The 22,605-nt window shown below is 39.2% G+C and overlaps 1 protein-coding gene across 1 annotated transcript in view; it reads right to left on the bottom strand.

Annotated features, from left to right (window-relative positions):
• Nf1 (neurofibromin 1) overlaps window positions 1-22,605 on the bottom strand; it is a 248,403-nt gene that overhangs the window by 84,673 nt on the left and 141,125 nt on the right. Inside the window, exons 35-36 of the mRNA XM_021212697.2 lie at window positions 22,111-22,257; window positions 19,640-19,750 (exon numbers count right to left, since the gene is read on the bottom strand). Coding sequence (XP_021068356.1) covers window positions 19,640-19,750; window positions 22,111-22,257 — 258 coding nt within the window. The remainder of the gene's footprint in view (window positions 1-19,639; window positions 19,751-22,110; window positions 22,258-22,605) is intronic.

Below are 22,605 nucleotides of genomic sequence, written 5' to 3'. Positions count from 1 at the left end.
ACACACACACACACACACACACACACACACACACACACACACACACACACGGGCTGGAGGGATGTCCCAGTGGTTAAGAGAATTTGTTTCTCTTGCATAGAGCCTAGGTTTAAATCATAGCATCAATAAAGTAGTTAACAACAGCCATTCATAACTATAGTTCCAGGAGACCTGAAACCTTCTTCTCAACTCTGTGGGCAACAGACATATGTATGGCAAACATATATACCCTACAGGCAAAGTAGCCATACACAAAATCTAATAAACAAACAAACAAACAAATAAATAAATAAGAGGGATAAATCAAAAACAGAAAAACCGTACATTTAAATTTAAAAGAAATCCCATAATTTGGGTATCCTAGATCAACACACAAACAGAAACTTAATACATATTCTTGTTGTTTTGATAACAATTTAGTTAAATAAGAAACTAAATACACTTTTTTTGTTGTTTTGGTTTTTTTGTTTTTGTTTTTGGAGACCAGGCTGGCCTTGAATTCAGAAATCCACCTGCTTCTGCCTCCCAAGTGCTGGGATTAAAGGCATGCGCCACCACTGCTAAATACATATTCTTTTTGTTTTGTTTTGTCTTGTTTTGTTTTGTTTTTCCAGACAGGGTTTCTCTGATTACCTCTAGCTGTTTTGGAACTCACTCTGTAGAAGAGGCTGGCCTCACAGAGATCCGCCTGCCTCTGCCTCCTGAGTACTTGGATTAAAGTTGTGTGCCACCACTACCTGACTACTAAATTTATTAACAGATAATTTGCTTATTGAAGTAATATTGAAAGTAATTGCTTATTGAAAAAATACCTGGGGAACAATTTCAGAAACGTAACTTTAAATTAAAAAAAAAAAACTAACAAAATAAATGTGGAGATGTACATGACTTCTTCATATGTTGGTCAAAATAATTTAAAAAACTGTAAGAGAAAACTATAATGCCAAAGAAATAATATCCACACAGAAATGGGTAAATGTAGAAAACATTAATGTGAGGTAATAAGTTCAGATCTCCCAATTTATTCATTCACTCAACCAAATTTAGCTAGTATCTGGAATATACCATAGGCTATGAATAGGGTACACATCTTGACTAGTTGCCATACTGACAGTTATTGACAGTATATGATGATTTTTTTAAAGATTTATTTATTTAATGTATGTGAGTACACTGTCACTCTTCAGACACACCAGAAGAGGGCATCAGATCCCATTACAGATGGCTGTGAGCTATCACATAGTTGCTGGGAATTGAACTCGGGACCTCTGGAAGAGCAATTAAGAACTCTTAACCACTGAGCCATCTCTCCAGCCCATGATTAAGCATTTTTTTGACAAGCACTTCAATGAAAATTTAAAATAGGACATAAAATACTTATGTCATTTGGAAAAATAAACAGGCAAAAAAACCCACCCCTAAATCCATAAGAAATGCTAGCTATACCTCGGTATCAATCACAGTAAGACAGAAGAGGAGCTATAGTCTATCTTAGTAGCAGAGCATGTGCCAAGAGGCACACACATATATAACTCAGCACACAGACGTACACTAAGACAGTCATTAAGACAGAAATGGTTAAGTACACTTAGTAGAGAGTACATAAGAAAGAATTCCACACCTTTTTCTTTATGGGTGTTTTGGCACGTGTGCCTAAAATATTTTTAAAACATGTTTTATTTATTGAGAGACAGAGAGGGAAGAGATGGGGGAGGAGAGAGGGAAGGAGGAAGGGAGAGTAAATATTAGTGTTTGAATCATATAATGCATGTGTGTGGAGGTTAGAGACCAACTTTGGGATGTCAATCTTTGATGAAGATCAAGCTCAGGTAATCAGGCTTGAGAGTGAGCACCTTCACCCACTGAGCCAGCTAGCTGGCCTATACGTACATATGTTTAAAGATGGGTCTCACTCTGTTGCCCAGGCTGGTCTCAAATTCCCAATCTTCCTCCCTCAGCTTTGGCGTTTCAAGCATATATTTTCATGCCCAACCAAAAAGAGCTTTTATTAGTTGTGTAACATTAGGAAATTATCTCTATGCCTCAAGGTAGAAGAGCTACAGGAAGAAAATAAGATGACACATTATTTAAAATAGTGCCTAGTACACACCATTTCTTAAACATTGTTAACTTTGGGGAAAAAAAGAAGCAAAGATCAAAAGGATGAGGAAAGATTCAATGGAACAGTGCTGGGGAAATTGGAAGACATGTCCTAGAGAGATGGATCAGTCGTTATGAGCACTCGTTGCTCTTGCCAACAACCTGAGTTGAATTCCTAGGGCTACAGGTAGCTCACAACCATCCCTAGCTCTACTTTCGGGGGATCTGATACCTTCTTCTGATCTCCTCGGGCACCAGGCACACATGCAGTGCACATATATAAATGCAGGCAAAACATTCATACACATTAAAAATAAAAAGTATAAAAATTTAAAAATAAGAAAATGGGAAGACACTTCAATTTTACATTTAATTCATGTGATACACACCACAAAGTGAACTAGAGATTGCCAATAAATTTGTCAGTACAAACCTTCTAAATTCTTTATGTTGAAACATCAAACCTGATAAAAATATTAGAAAAGAAGACTGTAAAGGAGATTGCTAATATTAAAAATAATAAAAAAATCTTCCAGTAGGTATCTGAGCAAAAGACACAAGCAGACTGTTTACAACACAGGAAACATGATAATTAATATGAGAATATGGCCAGCCACATAACTGAGAGACACAATAAAAATAAAATGTAATATCTTAAAAATCTTTAAAGTAACAAGCAAATTTAAAAATGTATGGGATAAAATCAGTGTAGGAGAAGACAATACAATGGCCACATTCACATACTGGCATGATTCTTTTGGGCAGTAACTTGGCCATGACTCAGAACCCAGCATCCTCATACAGCGTCCTGTAGCCCAAGCAAACCAGACTTCCTTTGCTTCACTCACCATGCTTTCTCTGGCCACCACACATTTAGGAATGCTGTATGTCCCCCTTCTTACACTAGCAGCCCTATTTATCCTTTGTATTTCAGTTTTGTTTTTTTTGTTTTTTTGTTTTTGTTTTTTTTGGTTTTTCGAGACGGGTTTCTTTGTATAGCCCTGGCTGTCTGAACTCACTTTGTAGACCAGGCTGGCCTTGAACTCAGAAATCCACCTGCCTCTGCCTCCCGAGTGCTGGGATTAAAGGTGTGGCCACCACGCCCAGTTCTAAGTTTCTTTTATTAACTATCTTTATCTGAATTTCTAAGGAACAAGAACAGATCAAAGATGTGACCAGTGCATGAACAATGACCTACTTAGGACATGCAGAGTCTACTCTAGAATCTACAGTTCTTCCATTTAGGTCAAAGCAAAGTCCGGAGGGACATTAGAGAAAAGTTCAGAATGAATGCAGTCAAGTGTAATGGAATGTACTAAGAGTATCTGCTACTTAGAAGGCTGCTTAGAAGTTCCAAGTCAGTCTGGACAACCTGGCAAGACCAGCCATCTCAGAGGGGAGATGAAACCAGAATGAAGGCTCTGGAGAGGCCATCCAAAAAAATCTAGTTCAGGGCAGTGCAGAATTACATGTGAGCCAATTCCAGATAGCTGCTAATTACCATTAATTCTGAAAATTCCTGAACAATTAGTACAGCAAGCTGCTCAAATGTAGACTGCCAGGGAGTGAAAGCTAATGTCACCTCAGTGTATTAATGTGTTAAGGAGATTCATTTGTTTCACACACTAAAAACTGTAGTGTAAAGTGAGGTCTTTAAGAAGCTCGGCTTTTAAGAAATGCCATTTTGGCTCAACTGTCTGTCTTTCTGTTGTTAAATGTGCAAAATGCAAGAGAAACCTTCCATAGGATCCTGAGTATTACAGATGTGCTCCAATGCTACCACTCTGTGAACTCTGAGAACCTAAACTCAGGTCATCAGACTAATCACACCAGGAAACACAACTCTTTATTTTGCATTAGTTTGTTGCCCATAGTCACAGTTTCAACACAACGAACACTTCAAAAGCTGAGGGAGTTTGAATGACTTTCAAATACTTGCCTCAACAGAACATAAGCTCAGATTTAATGGCTTTTCATCAAGTAGAGAGGAGGAGGAGATACCAAACCACCAGTAAGGAAAAACCAAGATGCCATATACCACAATAACCACTGGGAAAGCTATTATTTGCCAACCAAAGCCTCAATGACCACTAACACATCTGAGCACTATATAGCATAAGACTATCTGGCGCATGGCCACAGCCATTCACCAGCTTATTGTGTAGACACTTGATATTCAGGTATACTTCCTCATACCAATGAAAATTAAGTAAAGTCATTGTTTAAAAATAATTTCATTTAACTGTAGGGGATAATACTTCCTCATGGTATAGCTTTTCTAAAAGATAACATCAAATCTTTTCTTGTTTCATGTTGTTTTGGAAGAGAGGCCCTCCTATATAATATATGCTGGCTTTGAATTCATTTTCTGACTCTGCCTCAGCTTACCCAATGTTGGGATTATAAGTTTATGCCACCATACCCAATCCTCTTGCTTTCATAAAAGAGCCTAAGTCTTTGTCCCTGACTTTAAGTTGTACCAGAAAACTATATGCCATTAAGTATGAATTTATACACACATTGTAAAAGCCAAGGTTTAAAAAGAAAAAAAACAAATTAATTATAGAATTAGGGAGTCACTTAAAACTAGGAAAAATATTTCCACATATAAATCATAAAATGACCTGTAATGGATTTTAAATATAGTTCATCAAAGCAATCATGATAAGTGGTTTTACTTTATCCAATAAATCCATAACTGGATTTACAAAACCATTTAAGAGGTAGTTTTTAATTTTTTGTTTCTGTTTTTTTGAGACAGGGTTTCTCTGTGTAGCCCAGACTAGCTATCCTGGAACTAACTCTATAGGCTAGGCTGGCTTCAAACTGAAGAGATCTACCTGCCTCTGTCTCCCAAGTGCTGAGATGAAAGGCATGCACCACCATCACCTGCAAGAGGCAGTTTTTAAATTACAACGAAAAAGAACAAACCTCACTATAAATAAAACTATATTAAACTTGGTATTTTGTCATCTTAAACAAAAAAAAAAGGTCAAGTATGTTTTTCTATCACATTGTGAAAGAATGTGCTTTAAAATTTAAAAACACTCCTCCTCCCCTAAAATGGTGTGTTTGAAGGTGGCATAGTCTGAAGTACATTGTCTCTATTGGTGACTCTTTTTGTAGAGAATAATATTAACCCAGCTGTATTTATTCTCACATACTTGCTCTATATTTTGGGGGTTTTTGTTTTGTTTTGTTTTTTGTTTTTTTTGAGACAGGGTTTCTCTGTGTAGCCCTGGCTGTCCTGGAAATCACTCTGTAGACCAGTCTGGCCTTAAACTCAGAGATCTACCTGTCTCTGCCTCCCAAGTGCTGGGATTAAAGGCGTGTGCCACCACTGCCTGGTGCTCCATATTTTTAAATAAACCTTGAAAATATTCTCAGGATTATTTACTTTCAAGGACTGGACACATTAGAAAGTAGATTCAACCACCTCTCTTTATAGAGCAGCAGCTGGATTATAAACACTAATGTCAGGTCAGTCTGTATGTATTCATCACTAAAGCATCTCTGTAAAGTAATACAACTGAACACCATGGCAACTGTTTCTATAAACCAAGTATCACAGAAAAGAAAACCACTTAAGAATTCCCCTGATAACTGCAGAACTTCAATTCCACTCCCCCACCACCCACCTTCTTTTTTTTAAAGATTTGAGATTGAACTAAGTTGACCATGATGAGCATGAATTTTAGACAAGTTTTAAATACTACCAATGAATATGTCTCTGTCTCTGTCTCTGTCTCTGTCTCTGTCTCTGTCTCTGTGTGTGTGTGTGTGTGTGTGTGTGTGTAATTAATGTGTGTGTGTGTGTAATTAAAATTACATCTGCAGCCAGGAAGTGGTAGTGCATACCTCACCTTTAATCCCAGGACTAGGGAGGCAGAGGCAGGTGGATCTTTGAGTTCGAGGTCAGCATGGACTACATACAGAGTGAGTTCCAGGACAGCCAACGCTACACAGAGAAACCCTGTCTTGAAACACCGGACAATCAAAACAAATGAAAAACAACAACAACAAGTCAGATTAGGCTTAGTGGCACACAACTGTAATTCTAGCACTAACGAGACAGAATCAGGATCCTGAGTTCAAGGTCAGACTGAGTTATAAAGCAAGTCCCCACTAAAAAACAAAATACAACAAACAAAATCTAGGTCTATTTAAGTGCTCTATAAAATCCCATCTCTATACTAGATTTTCTGGGTATATAAGGATATATAAAACCTAGGAACTAAACATCCAACATAGAAACATAACATTATATTCTGTCATGGTCATTGTAAATAATAATAGAACCCACTATGGATTAGAGGAAGCATCTCTCAGAATTTGCCTAGACAAACAGGGAACAGCAAGCATTTGTTCAGGTGCAGAGAATCTTGAACGCTTATGCACTACACAGGACAGTACAATGACATAGGTACTTTGGAAAAGTTAGTCCTCAGAGGCTAACATTTGATCACCATGTTTCTCCACTTCTAGATACATATCTTAAAACCTGAAAACACAGACCCTACAAAACCACATATATCTATTTACAGCAGCACTATGCACAGTGATCAAAATGTGGAGAAAAATTCATTACCAGATAAAAGAAAGATAAACTGTGATATAGTAACACAATGGAATACTGGTAGATAATAAAATGAAATGCAGTGCATGTGTGTGTGTGTGTGTGTGTGTGTGTGTGTGTGTGTGTGTGTGTGTGTATGTGTGTGTATACATGTTTGTGAATATATATGCATACACACACACACACACACACACATATATGAATGACATCACAGAGGAAGCTTGAAAATATGTGTGAAGTCACAAAGGAACATATACTGTAAGATTCACTTATATGATGTATCTACAATATGCAACCCACAGAGACACAGGAAGATCAATCAGGTGCAAGGAAAGGGAGTGCTTGCTAATGGCTTTAAGGTTTATTTGGGGGGATGGAGGGGTGGGTGATCAAACTCTTTAAAACTGACTAGCAGTGCTCTTGTTCTCTTGCCTTCTTGTTCTCCCTCTGTCCTCTCCCTCCCTGCTCCCCCTCTCTCCCACCCCCTTCCCCCTCTACATGTGCTCTACTTCTCTACTTTCTGTCTCTACTATCCTCTCAACTCCCCTCCCCATGTCCTGAATAAACTCTATTCTATACTAAAAAATAAAATAAAATAAAAAAAAAACTAGCAGTGATGAAAGTACAACTCAGAATGTGCTACAATCCATGAAACTATGGACTTTAAAAGGCTGAATTTTATAATTTGTGACACATACATACAATCTTATTTGGGGAGGTGGTGACCTTGCTTAGAGGACTCAAGAGTGAAAAGTTCAAGTTTGCCCTTATTAATGGTAAACATGGCAGATTGCCAGGGCAGGCAGAGGACACTGGTAAGGTGGTTTGTGGAAGTGGAGCAAAACGTGAGGCATAGTATCAAATATGGAACATTCATTTACAGATGTCTCTACTCACCATGATGACTAACAAGTCTTCTACCATGACATGAACACTAAGTGAAAACAGTTTTAAAACTACTTTCTTACCACTTGAGCAGAGGTGATGATATACAGGAAGTATGTCGGGCATTCTAAGTCTACGGGCAGACTCTGCTGCTTAGCTAGCCTCTAGGGCACTGGCTCTCAGCCTCCCTACTGCTGTGGTCCTTTAATTCCGTCCCAAATATGGGGGTGACCCCCAACCATAAACTTATTTCCTCATTGCTACTTCATATATACATATATCTATGTATATGTATACACACACACACACACACACACACACACACACACACACAAGATATCTAATAGGCACACCCCCACCCTGAGGGTCACGACCCACAGGTTGAGAACCACTGCTCTAGCGACTTCCTGACAACTGGCCTGATACCTTCTATAGCTTGTCAAAGCTCACATACATTTACTAGGAGACAGACTTCCAGAAAGACAAGCTAGCATGCAGCGCCTTACCAAACAACTTTTGACACTGCTTTAGCTAAGCAATTTTATGAGCAGGATGAGCAGCCCAGCTATGTAGGATGTGTATGAGATGCTAAGGATGAAGGGTTTACAATCAGAAACAGTTTACAAGCATGGCACATACATGTTAGATGGTATTAAAAGGAGGTAGATAATGGTTCTACACTTTATCTATTTTTTTAAAGATAGATCTCACTATGTAGCCCTGGGCTGGCCTAGAGCTTTACTATGCAGACCAGGATAGACTTGAACTCACAGAAATCTACTTACCGTGCCTTTGCCTCTAGAGTGCTGAGATTAACATGAGTACCATTACTCTCAGCCACTTGTTTCCTGGTTTTTCATGTATAACATATATTTTCCTAATAAAAAAAAAGTTTTGAGAAAATAATAGTATTGATAGCTATGAGGACCTGGCAAACCCTCAGAATTGGAAAACAAATGCCTTATGTATAAAATCTTAGTTAATAGTACATAAAATAAAACGTTCTACCTGGAAGTACACAGTCATGGCCACAGAGAGATCGGACTCTCTGGAAGAAATGTGCAAGGGTGCAGAGACTACAGCAACAGCTTAGACCAGAGGTCAGCGCACCATAGCTGCTGCACAGGAATACTAGCAAGCTACTAAAGGTCTTCCATTCACTACCTGGTTCTTCACACTGCAGATAAGAATATAGGTGGGGCTGCGGAGTGAGTCTATAATATAGGGAGTGCAGCATAAACTTCTGAAGCAGAACCAACAAGACGTAGTTTAGTAAGATGGTGTTAACAACTTTATTTAAAGCTCAAGATGGAAATACTGTCATCTACAAGGTAATGAAAAAGAGGAGACAATCTTTTCAAAGTCAAGGCATGCTGAATTCTGATTCCAAGCCTCTAGCTTTATGACTCTAGGATGCTATGGGCTGTGGTCAGGAGAGTGCAGCTAATGTGGCCCTGGCAAGCAGTGTCCCTTTTGGTTTTCTAGGGAACAATGGGCGGGAAGGACTGTACTCTAACCCAGATCCACTCCACATATTTGTTTCTGTGTTCATGATTCCAACAAATTTTAATTCTGAACATGAGTTATGTATCTATCATCCCTGCTATACGCTTTCTTGAAAGTCTTTTAGCATGACATTAACAAAATACTGAGTTAGTTTATATTGGTTATGAATAACAAGTCACAATAAGTCAAAATAAGACTACAAACTTACAGCTTTACACTGGTAAAAGCCAACTTGGCTTAGGAGTGGTGACTTGCTCTGCAATGTGTGGTTTGTGCTTTCTTTTTGTTTACTTGCTTGTTTGTTTTTTCAGACAGGGTCTTACATATCCCAGGCTGCTCTCAAACTCACATTATGCATGCTAGGAAAGCCATTTACTGACTGATATACCCCTGGCCCTATATCTATATCTATCTAAACTAGGGGAAGCATGTCTTTTTCCTGCATTATATTTCTAAACCAAAGAAAATGATGGCTTATGTGCAATTGAAAATGTTACTAAGAATTAAATCTAACAGCAGCCTGCCTTTTTGGATAGTTGTATATCTACAACCTTGGGAAATTTTCAAATCATTTGTTTAAAAGCAATACTGTTCTCAAGAGATGGCTCAGCGGTAACGACTGCATGTCACTTGTGTAGAAGAGTCCCCGGCACTCTAATCAGGCAGTTCACAACTGTCTAAGACTCAGGCTCCAGATCTGACTTCTCTAGGCTCCTTGAGCACAAGCACCCACATGCACATACCCCCACACAGACACACGCACCAACACATAATTAAAAACAACAGAAATACATCTTTAAAACAGGAAACACCAAAAGCCATTTTTCTGTGCTATATATTGTCAACATGCTTTAAATGTTCAACTTTGAAATCTAAGTAAAAATCCATTTAAGCTGGGCATCACAGTACATGTTTATAATCAAAACATTTAAGAGGCAGAAGCTGGAGGGCTCCCATAAGTTCAAAGCCAATAATGCCTACATAGGGAATTCTAAGTTGGTCTGGGCAGGAGTAATATCTTGTCTCAAAATAAGTCAATAAAGTAACAATATCTATATCTGTATCTATATCCCTGATTTGAAATCCTTGGAGCAAGATAAATTTATGAATTCAAAGAAGTTGAGTGTAGAAGAAGATACAGTACATAATCTGTACAAGTAAAATTCTAGTTGGTGGAAAGCTCAATTTGGGACCCAAGAGATTCCATGAAAAGGACAAGGCAGGGCTTAAGACAATTACAAAAAAGGTTAGAAATACCAGTTGAAGTAGAACAGTTACCAGAAAGCAAATACAGAGAGGGGATTACCTAACAAAACCATCATCTCGTGGAAGGATGCAGCCAGCCACGAGATGATGAACAAGAGAATACATTCTCACCTACCTTTTCTTTCTTCAGTCTCCTTGTATTCCCTATTAGTCAAGTGGGATTCAGAGATGAGAAAAGACCAGTAAGATTCTGTATCCAGATCAGCATTGCAGGTAGAAGCAGGATGGCAAGTAGAGTAACATGGGATTTGGCAAACAGCACACATGGGTTTCTATTATAAAAAGCCCTCAAATATTTCCAGCTATGACAACAAAAGTTTATTTCTCACCTCTACTGAGTCATTTAGTTCTACTTTCTTCTAGGGTTTTGAAGAAGCCCTCCAACAAACTTTGGAGAACTGGTTCAAAGCCAAACACCAGGCCAGAAAATGATGTACATAACTATTTTCTCTGGGCTGGATGTGATTGTTGTCAACTTGATCAGAGCAGCCGTGATAACCCTCATGAAAATGGATCTATTAACCTTCTCATGTGGACAGAAGGAACGCTCAGGAGCCACACTCCCTGTCCCCAAGGGTATACTAGGGGTAAGTAGTTGCTGGAGGGAGAAGACTCTAGGTATGCAACTCTGCGATTCATCCCTGATGCTGACAAAGGGCTTTGGTGAAGCTGCAAACTGAGTCACTGATGCTCCTGGGTCACTATTAGCACAACTTGGAAGAATAGCTCCTTCAGTCTATCATGTCCCTCTCTGTCTAGAGTAAATAGAACTAGGTCACTCAGGACAAGTCACACAACTCATGCCACCAGCACTCAGGTACATTCTCAGGTAGTTAACCACAAGACTGACAGGAGTGGTATGGCAATATGCTGGAAGGAGACAAGAAGAACAAATATACCAAGTCCAAGTCTCTTACCAACCCAGGTTAAGTGCTCCAAAAAATTTGAGTGTCAAACTTCTTTTCATTCAACTTTAGGTTGTCAAAGATGAATGTACACATGACCTACCAAACAGAAGCCAGAAAGTAGTAGTGGGCTCTTAAATTTAGGCCAATGATTCGTGAATGTATGTTTATGACACAAGGAAATAAATCAAATGACCAATAGTTGCTACTTCAGACATTACTAATGATATCATTGGAGAGACAGAAATAAACTGACAGGTTTTCAATAAATCCCAGTGCTTACTGTCTCCTAGTCATAATAATACTTACTATGCTAGAAGGTAGAGAAAATACAAAGAATAAGAGTGTGCCTGACCTGAAGGCAGGGCAAGAAAAATCCCAGACTCTGATAGCTGCAATTTCCTAAAATGACTAATCTTCACTACAAAATCAGGGAAGGTTCGTACACAGGAAAAGGTACTGACATCAGAGGTCTTCCTCCACAGGAGGGACTCTGAGCAGGGAAGGAAGGACTTCAGACACAATGACAATATTTAAGTCTTTCAGGGCTGGATAATGGTAAATAATTTTTGTTTGTTTACCATCATTAAGATTAATAAAAAATAAGATAACCCAAGGTTAAAGAACTAGTCATTTGGCTAAATGATAAATGAAATTAGTAGATTATGAGAAGACCCAGGGCTACATGAGATCCTATCTCATAAAGCAAAACAAAACAAAGAGACTCTGAGAAAAATAAGCAGAAAACACTGAAGTAAGTAAGGCAAGATTGAGTTGTTAGAAGCTTAATAATAAGTTGGATAGCCAGGCTTTATGGCCACACTGTAATCTCAGCACTTGGAAGTGTGAGGGAAGAGGATGGTGAGTTTAAGGCCAGATGCTCAGAAGATTCTGTCTCAAAGGGGGAAAATAAAAATAAAAAGAATAAATTCAAAAGGTCAGGGTTAAAAAAACGTAATTAATTACTGGGCCACAGTTAGCTCAAGGAGTAAACATCACTACAACCATTTCAACTCTATTCCCTAGAGTAAATTCTCAGAATAAGCAGGCAATTAGGAGAGGCATGGTATCAGGCACTATCTCAGTCACTGACTTAGAACATTTCTCTGGTTGCCAAGAGGCTTCTTTGTTTATTTTCTAAGTATGATCACAACTACCCTCCACAAAGTGAGGTTAGAGATTTAGCAAGCATTTGCCTATTCATTCAAAAGGAGGGGGAAAAACTCAGCACAGAGTAAGGAAGGGACATGTACTGGCTTGTTCCCCTGCCACTCGTGCAGTGACTTCCTTGTGTACCAGCACCACTGTCCATCCCTGCTGCACTCCCGGTGCCTGCCATGAAGATGAAGCTGTTACTACAACACGGCCCTACTGCCCTGGGAAGCACTGACTCGTCAGAGAGGTGGCTTAGGACATTTATTTAAAGCAAACTTCTGTAATTCAGTCTCACACTATCACTTCAATGTCTAATTCTTCCTTAAAGTTCCATGTGAGGGTACTTTTATCTTTATTTACCAACATTTAATTTCCTAAGATGTAAAATTCCTAAATTATTTTAAAATCATCATTAATGCTCTTACTTGGTTTGAAATCATGATAATTACAAAGCAAAATGTTATCTTCATCTAGTTAGAGTCAACCCAATGAAGCAATCCATTTGGGTGCATACAGAAAGATTAAACGTAGTGAGGTATTCACTGGATCCTTTAAATAAGTAGATAGACTTTACAAAGATTTTATTTGAATTCCTTAATCTCTGTCAAAGCCTGACTGTTTACACTACATGTTTGGGAACACTCATTTTCATACTTCCAAGGAGGCGGGGCTCCGAGCATGTGACTGACTTCTAGCTATATTATTTAGAACTCGGAGAGTGAGAAGAGACTCCCCTTCAGGGTCATTCTCCAGGACACAAGACAAAGGCTGAATTTATAATCTTCAAAACCAGTCTGCCAAGTCAAAAGGTAATAGTAACATGAAATGGTTAACTATGTATTAGGATGAAATAGAAGTTCTTGTATATATTCCTAAGATCTGAACCAAAAATATAATATTTTATCATGGTAAACAGGGGTCTGCTTATCACAGATATAGCAAACTATTAGATTTGAATACATGCTAAAAGAAAAGTAGCCTAATTTTGGAGATAGTACTAACCCTTTGGTATAGGAGCCTGCTCTGTGTTACCATCCTTACCAGCTAAAGAACCTGGACTAGGATTCAGACTCAGGCTCTCGATCTGCTTACTTTAAGACAGGCATCTCTAGACATGCTATACCCCTTGTGTAGACTCAGCTGTAAAATGGCAGACTCATTTTAAATCAATTCTAGATTTCCTTTTTAAAAAGCTATGAAATTCTCTTAACAGTTAGCCGTTTGCTCTCTTCTACCCCTAAAGAAGGTTAAAATGAAGGAAACCTTAGCACTGGGGAAATCATTTGACTTATGGTTAGTTTTTTTTTTTTCTTCTACTTTTGTTGTAAAGATTTAAAAGTAATATTCTAATTTGTAGGGCTAACCCTTAAACTTTTAAGTGAGAAGCCACAGATGTGCCAAGAGGGAGCGTTAGCACCCACCTTCCTCCTCCTCCTGTTCTTCTCCTCTCCCACACGGTCAGTCAGTCCTTCAGGTCACACCTTTGCTGCTAGCCTGTCCCTCACACCGACCCTTTCTTACTGGTTCAAATGCCTCATCTTTAACTTGTTTGTAAAACAGGAAAACAAAATCAAGCTCCTTCTAGTATTCAGAATGCTTATTCCTGAAGTTAGTGACCTAGATAGAAAATAAGTCTTTTATCAGGAGATGTACAGAAAGGAGGGTTGTTATTTGTTCATTAATGAATAATTTAAAAGCCCATTTATATTATGTGAATATACTAAATAGATACAACTAAAGATATGTGATTGTCTACGTGTTTGTGAATTGAGAATTAAATTTTATGATCATTTTAAAGCAAAAGAAAATGGTGATCAAGCATTCCTTCACTGTCACCCTGCTCCTCATGTATGCTTATATTATGGGAACAATTTCAACAAGAATAGCAGCAGCAACAACAACAGCAATAGCAGCGACAACCACAACAACTACCACCTCAAATGCTACAAAAAATTCAAGTCTTGGGATGACAACAACCACAACCACAACAACTACCACCTCAAATGCTACAAGAAACTCAAGTCCTGGGATGCTCTCATCTTCCCCCACGAGCCCACAGGACATACCAAGTCCTATGAGTACAGCACAGCTTAGAAGCAGCCTCAATCCTGGGACAAAGCCCTCGGAGCTCATCTCCAAGAGCACCTGGCAAGGAAACATGACGTCAAGCCCCTGCATAAACACGACCGCAGAGACTGTGGCAGGTAGCAGCACGCCACTCAGACCAGTCTTCAACACTCACTCTCTTTTTCTGTGCAGTATTTTTACTCTTTTGTACATACTCAGGCAGAAATGAGCCTGAATGCCTGCTCACTTCAGCCCCTCATATTATTTACTAAATGACAAGCACACTAAGAAAATAAAATTTGTATTAATTTACTGTGGAAGAAATTATCATTATTCTAGTAAGATTTGGGTTTGGGCAAGTTTTGTTTTTTTTTTCCCCCCCAGAGGTGAGGACCGAATCCAAGGCCTTGCACTTGCTAGGCAAGCACTCTACCACTGAGCTAAATCCCCAACCCTGGCAAGTTTTAACTGTATAATTTAAATGTTACATTAATATAATCATTTCCTTCCTATAAATGTGCAGTGCTCTATTAAATGCTAAAGTAAGCAAAACATCACATTTGTGTTTTAAATGTTTGCAAAATGGAATCAGACTCAAATGTCTATATTAAAGATAAGAGAAGAAATTATGGAGGAGGCATTTAAGCAAGGGGGCAGGAGAAGCTGGGAGATAAAGAGAGGTATGGGGGAAGATGAAGCCGTTTTATATTTTATTATTTTTAATTAAAATGACTGAATAGCACTAATACGGTATAAACAACAGTCTTTTACAAACATACCCATTTGTGAGACACTATTTTCATGAAAGTGTGATAGCAGTGGATCATCCCAGTACCTTTTTAAAGCAGAATACAGTTGATATAATGATAGGAATGTATTCTGAGTAAATATTGACTTGGTTTCAAAAGATTGTTTACAAATCATTTGCTTAGAACTAAGAACTCATTTTATCTAGGAAAATATCTCTTGACTGTTAGCTGAACTTTTTTTCCTCCCCTTTTCTCCTTCTCCCCACTTCCTTCTTTTCCCATCCTTTTCCTTCTGTCCATTTCCCATCTCCTTCTCTCCTTGCCTCTGTACAGAGTCCTGGCTGTCCTGGAATTGACTATGTAGACAAGGCTGGCCTCAAACTCAGAGGCTCAACTGCTTCTACCTTGGGCTGAGTACTGAGACTAAAGAAACGTTGGCTAGATTTTTATGTTTATATACGAGGATGGGTTTAAGTTAACAAACTCAGTATGCTAACAGTAATAATTCCTGCGGTTATTGACATAGTGAGTTAGAACTTAAGATTAGTTTGGAACTCAGTGACAATTCTAACTAGCTAAGCTATCAAGAGTGAAATGACACAGCAGAACCCAAGTGAATTGACTATAGATGGGTCATTTGGGAGTGCCAGTTTAAATATACAAACTAAGCCTTGTCCCCAAGGATGTACGACTCTCCCTCAGAAGGGGAAATGAAACAGACATTGGAGGTGGACAGAGGGAGTGAACTGGATAGGAGATGGAGTAAGGCAGGGAACAGGGGTGGGGATCAGGTGAGGGTAGGGACAGGAGAGATTGGGGAGAGAAGACAAAAATTAGTGGGGAGGCATCTGTGGGGTTAGCCAGAGATCTGGGATTGGGGAAGGCTCCCAAAGTCTATTGGGGCAATCCTAGCAGAGACTCCTAGCAGTTGGGGCTATGGAGACTGAAGTGGCCACCTCCTGTAGTCAGTGGGACTTCCAAAGAAGGGAGACATCAACCCACCCACAAAACCTTCCACCCAAAATCTGTCCTGCCCACAGATACACAGGGATAAAGATGAAGCAGAAATTGAGAGAACAGCCAACCAATGACTGGCCCAATTTGAGATCCATCCCATGGGAGAGAGCCAACCCCTGATACTATTAATGATACTCTTCTATGCTTGCAGAAAGGAGCCTAGCATAACTGTCTCCTGAGAGGCTTCATCCAGCAGCAATGGAAGCAGATGCAGAGACCAACAGCCAAACATTAGGAGGAGTTGGGGGAGCCTTGAGGAAGAGTGGGGTATAGGACTGAGAGAGCCAGAGGGGTCAAGGGTAACCCAAAAAGATACAGAGTCAACCTGGGCCCATGGAAGGGTGAAAAGAGCATGCAGGGACTAGAACTAGACCCACTACACATCTGTAGCAGATGTGCAGCTTGGTCGTCATGTGGGTTCCCTAACAATTAGAGCATGGGCTATCTCTGACTTTGTTGCCTGCCACTAGATCCCCTTCCCTATCTGGACTGCCTGGTCAGGCTTCAGTGGGAGAGGATGTTCTTAGTTCTGCTGCCACTTGATGTCCCAGGGTGGGGTAGTACCCAAGGTGGGGGGGGTGATGAACTCTGAATAGTTATATTCTGAGGTACATGGCTATTGGGCCCGGGAAATGTACGTGGCTTAGGGCAGCCTCATGTCTATTGGCTGCTCATCATCTAGCACAGAAAGTCTTCCTAACAAAGGTACTGTTGAGCTGAATCACATATTTCAGGTATGCTATACTGAGGTAATGACGGGTCACTGGCTGAGCTAAAGCTGAAATGACACAGAAATCAGAGAACCATGTAATGGAGTTAAACACAAAGCCAAGAAATAGCAGCAACTATGGTTTAGTGATGTTTCCTCCTGGTATGGCTCTTGACTCGTGTTTTTCTTTAGGCCCACTTTCTTGATAAAATAAAAGAGACTTGGTAATAACCAAAGCCTACACTAAAATACTTCAGCTGATCCATCTGATTCCACAGCTGTCTCCCAAAGAGGACAGAAGGAAAGAAAGGGAGATACTTAAGACATCAGGGAAAGAATACATGATGTGAAGATGAGGCCAAAAAGACTTTTAAACTTCAATGTCTGCAGACACCAAAGAAGCCAGACTCCAGAGCCACTTGTCACAGAAGGCTGTACAGATAAGGCCTGCACTTACTGTCACAATGAGAAACAGGACCTCTCTCTGCTCTTCCCACTGTGCCCCTTTGTCCTGGAGATAGGCATTGTACCCAGTGAAAGTGAGGGGTAGGAGCTCTACCAGATCTCAGAAATGAGAGGCATGGGGACATACGGCTTTAGGACTCAAGAACTGGAGAGATGGCTCTGCAGTTAAGAGAATTAGCTATGTGTCCAAAGGATCCAGGTTCAATTCCAAACACCCACACGGTAGCTCACAACTGCCTATAACTTCAGCTCCAGGGGAGCCTCTGAAGACAGCAGGATGCACAGATAGACAAGCATGTTCATGTGCATAAAAAACAAACAAACAAACAAACAAACAAAAAAAACAAAGTCCCAGCCCCGAGAGGCTGAAGCAGAATGATCTTGAGTTACAAGCCAGACAGGCTGCTTAGTAAGGCCACATTTCAATACATAAAGCAAAAACTAAAACTCCTAAATACCAAAAATTTGATTTGGCAATATCATATCCAGAAAAAGAAAACACAAAACTCAGTTTGTTACAAAATTAACAGGAAGAGACACAGAAATTTAACAAGCATATTTTCTTCCTTCTCAAAAATGAAGAGTAAGAACACCTAATAAGCAGGAGACTGGGAATGCCTGGCCACTTCAAACCTATGCTGTGCAGGCCTAATTTAGAGCTGTGGAAATCCATTGAAAGGCCAGGCCAGTCTGCTTTTCCTTTGCTAGGCCACCAGAGAAAAAGGCCACAAACTTACAGTTCCTTATCATAAAGAGGGGAAGACAGAATCCAACCTTCTCATGTTCTACAACATTCTGCTACCTTTAAACGACAAAGAATTCAAAGGGGGCTGGGAGTGAGGCACACATTTAACACACTCCTCCCCAGTCCTCACAACTTAGATATAGCAGGGAAAAGTCAAAACACCCTGGTAGTACTACTAAAGGTTAGAGATGAAATACCAACATGGCTTAAATGCAATAGAAAACTAAAATTATCTTAGAAAGAACAACCAAAACAAGAATAGTTCTGTGGAGAGATGGGGAGATGGGGGGGGGGTCGTTTTTTTCCTCCCATTTTTTGGGAGAGGTCTTTTGAGATAGGATCTCAGTCTGTAGCCCAGGGTGGACTTCTAGTTCAATACAATGCTCCTGCCTTGGCCTCTTAAATGCTATATTTAGAAATGTACTAACACATTTGCTTGAATTAGAAGATATTCCTTAAAGTTGTTAAAAAGGACAAAGGTCAGTGTGTTTTCCTGTCCCTTTTCTATTCCCCAGTAACTCAGTACTCTGGACAGCTGAATATCTAATTAAACAAGTTTCACGTTTCTCATCCTTCTTCCTTCTCCTGCTTTGTATGATTTCTTAACCTCTGCCACGTTTTTGCATGATCATAAGTCAATAAACATAATTCCTTTATTTCTGTTAAATTTGAGAAGACTAAGACCTAGAGCTTCTGGACTGCCCTTAACAGCTCGATATAACTGGCCACTGTGTAGCATCACTTCTTGTCCAGGTTCAGCCACTGTGGGTTGTACTATTCTCATGGAAAGAAGACAGCCTAACCAAGTACTGCCACATGTTAGTTTTCATATGGCAGGGAAAGCAAAAGCCCATCACCATGGAGGAGGAGGAAGAGAAAGAAGAAGAGGAGGAGGGGGAGGAGGAGGAGGAGGAGGAAGAGGAGAAGGGGGAGGAAGAGGAGGAGGAGGAGGAGCAGCAACAGCAGCAGCAGTAGCTGCTGCTGTTGCTGCTGCTCACGGCATGGCTGAGGACATCACAGTCTATTTCCCAGGCCACCCCATCCATCTTTACAGCCATTTCCTATAGCTCCAGGAATTCTTTCTTAAATCACTCTGATAAAATTGCTCTGATACAGTCTCATACAATATACTAGGTTTCCTTTCTTCTTAAATGTGTGTGTGTCTGTGTGTGTGTGTGTGTGTGTGTGTGTGTGTGTGTGTGTGTGTGTGTATGGAGGGGGCTTCTGATTTTTGTGTTGCAGATATTATAACATCAGAATATACCCGAAAGACTTTTTACTCTGATAGTAACTCCTGTGGTGGTACCCTAACATGTGATGTAGTGAAGACATATGAAGTGCATATCTCAAACAGATACCTAGTAGCGAGCATACAATCTAGGGAGGCATGGCTTTAAGGGCTATTAATTCAAAAAGGAAAAAAGTCGTATCACATTTATGCAATTGCTATCACTTGAAAAGCCCTATTAAAAGAGACTAAAATGTATTTCTTACCTCCGTGCAACATAATAAAAAATAGGATTCCCAGCTTTGGAGGTGCCAGCTTGGTAGAAGATGCTTAATGTTTTCAAGGCCTTGAACTCTTCTTTCTCATGCACCTGGTGCCTAAAACAAAGCGTGGAGTCACTTAGAGTCTTTACACAAATTGTTGAGTAGTTAAAGAAAAATATGATTAATCAACAACAACAACAACAAAAAACCCGAAAAATAAAATACTGAAAAAGCAACCAGTTTTCTAAAGGGCAAAAGGTCAGGGTGTGTTCCAGAGTCAGGATGAGTCTCTGGGGATTACTTAACACAAGCACTGGACATACATGGTGGATGGTCACCTTTTACCCATGCTACTTCTTTTTTCAGATAAAAGGATTTTTAGTTTGCTTTTCCTTGCAAGTTCAGTTCATCAATCCTCTCATTTATGGTTTTTAGAAAGGTGATAAAGTGTCAGAATTCATCACAGGACAAGCTAATAACTAACAGGTGATCTTCCTGAGATAGTCTTCCTTGGAGGACTAATATAATCCACAACGTATTTCCTCCCGAAGGCACGGCTCAGAAGAAAATCATTTTAGGAAAGATTCCTGCTATTAAAATGCCTTTGCTGTTATTATTAAATATATATAACAATAACTAGGTATTAGCCTTTGGGGAGCAGATCTATGAAGATGTACTGTCTTGTAGTAATGCTATATAGACAAACAGATGACTTCTCAATTCTTTCTGATGATACTATAAGAAATCCTAAAATTCTATCAGTATTATTAAGCTCTTTTACAGTGCGACTGCTATTAGATTTTTTCTGATAGTCAAAACTGCAATGAGAACTCTGCCAGTCTCCCATGTGTCACCAGTTAATTGCTTCTCATAGTAAGCAGATAGTCTACTACTCAAGAGTATATTCCAAGAGCTTGTAAAACCATTAACCAAAGGCATAAAAAGGGAACTAAGATTTACTATAGGTACTAGGACAGAAGATTAAAATGTCAAGTGGGTTTATCTATACAAAACTTCACTAATAACTTAGTTATGGTTTTCAACTCTCTATGAACCTGTGGAGCCATGACTGGTAATGAATGTTTAGCCAGATAATTACTTCTAATGGATATGCATGTAAAAATTCTCTGTTGTAAACTTCAATTTCAATTGATGACTTGAATTTATGTGTAAATTTGTGATGAACTTTTTACCATGTGATCATGTATTCAAAAAAGATGTATAAGTGATGAGGACAAAGAGAAGAGACAGAACTGAGCTCAGGAGAACTTTTTAGACAGAATACTTTTTAGCTTATCTGAACAGAACTTTTTAGAACAGAATTGAGGGTAATTTTTTAGTCAGGACAAAGGAGAACTTTTTATACAGAACTGAACTCAAGAAGAACTCAGAAGCAAAGGCACGGCATTGGAGAAAAGGCATTGAGAGTAAGAGCATTACTGTGACATCAGAGAGAGGAGAGAGCAAGAGGAGAGGAGAATGCAGTACAAGAAGGCTTAGTCTTATAAAAGAGAACAAAGCTTTCTTCTTACAGACTTGGATCTTCTCACTCTATCTTCCCATTCCCTTTCCCCCTCTCCCCAAAGCAGGGTCTTACTGTCTAACTTAACTTTTATAAATTAACTTCTGAACATCAGGTGAGAATGTTTTCCTTCTGTCGTTGGCACATCCTACGAATAAAACAACCAACTCACAGCCATTCACAATGTACCATTTGTGAAATATAAAATGTATTTAGCAAACATCAAGTGTGTGTCTACTAGTGAGAATCTTTTAGTTGATAGATTAGAGTCCTCTAAATGAGATATAAAACAAATGCTCAGAGAAATGTTTGTTGTAGCAATATTTAAGTGTACTATATTTTCTGAGTCTTAAACTAAAAAAAAAAAAAAAATTAAAACCATGGACTATTTGAAGGGTTCAAAAAGTTATCAGTATGGTAATAAGAACTTAGGATTTAAATCCAAAAGAACCATAAAGCAGGTGTGAATTCAGGTCAATAAGTTATGTCTGCTTAGTGTATTTTCTATAACTATAATATGAAAATAATGGTATTTATCTATATGTTATTTAAAGTATTAAACGAAGACCATGCCAAAGAGACCTTGCAAGATGGCTCAGCAGCTAAAAGTACTCACCACTGAACTGACAACCTGTCCTTGGTCCCTGGGCCCCACATTGTGTGAGGAGAGAACTGACTCCCATAGATTGTTCTCTGACTCCACACTGGCAATGGCACAAACATATGCGCATGGGCGCGCGCAAGCGTCCATGCGCACACCCCCACACCCCCACACCAAATGTTAAAAGTAAAAGCTAAGGTTTTTTTTGTAAGACATCATACTTTTTATAAGAAAATCAATATATCAAAGCAAAACAAAACATGTTCATAAGCACATTCAATAAGTGGTTTGGTAATAAACTTTGTTTCGCACCTCCCAAAACATATTCATCCTTTCAAAGTTATGTTTTACCTGGTCATAAATTCCTCAAACTTTGAACTGGTAAGGTTAAGGCTGGACCAGTGTGTATCTGCCACAGGCTTGTGCTCCGGAGGACCCAGATATGCGAGAAGTGTGGCCATCTTATCAAAAGGTCGTCTTCCGACAGCTTTATGATCCCTGGTAACAAGAGGAAATGCTTAGGAAATGGCACTTCACATTAACTGGGGAGTCTGATCTTACTTTAGACTGCCACCACTTGCTTTCTTCTAACTACTTGTTCCTGCCGGATTTGTAAGTTTGCAGCATTGAAAGATCTCAGATCTTAGAAACACGATTATTTCACACCTGTAAAATTTATTGTTTTAAGAGCAATTTTTTTTTTTTTTTAAAGAATTGATAGTTCTAACATTCTCATTCACTTTTTCTCATGGTAAAAAGACTCCTCTATCTTGTGAAAACAGTGTTTGGGACATGAGCCTATGTAACCATAGTAACTGATGATCTTTTATGGACTTTTTTTTTTTT

The sequence above is a fragment of the Mus pahari genome, chromosome 14, assembly GCF_900095145.1.
Source record: "Mus pahari chromosome 14, PAHARI_EIJ_v1.1, whole genome shotgun sequence".
Taxonomy (NCBI): Eukaryota; Metazoa; Chordata; class Mammalia; order Rodentia; family Muridae; genus Mus; species Mus pahari.
This window is presented reverse-complemented; position numbering and strand designations above follow the sequence as displayed.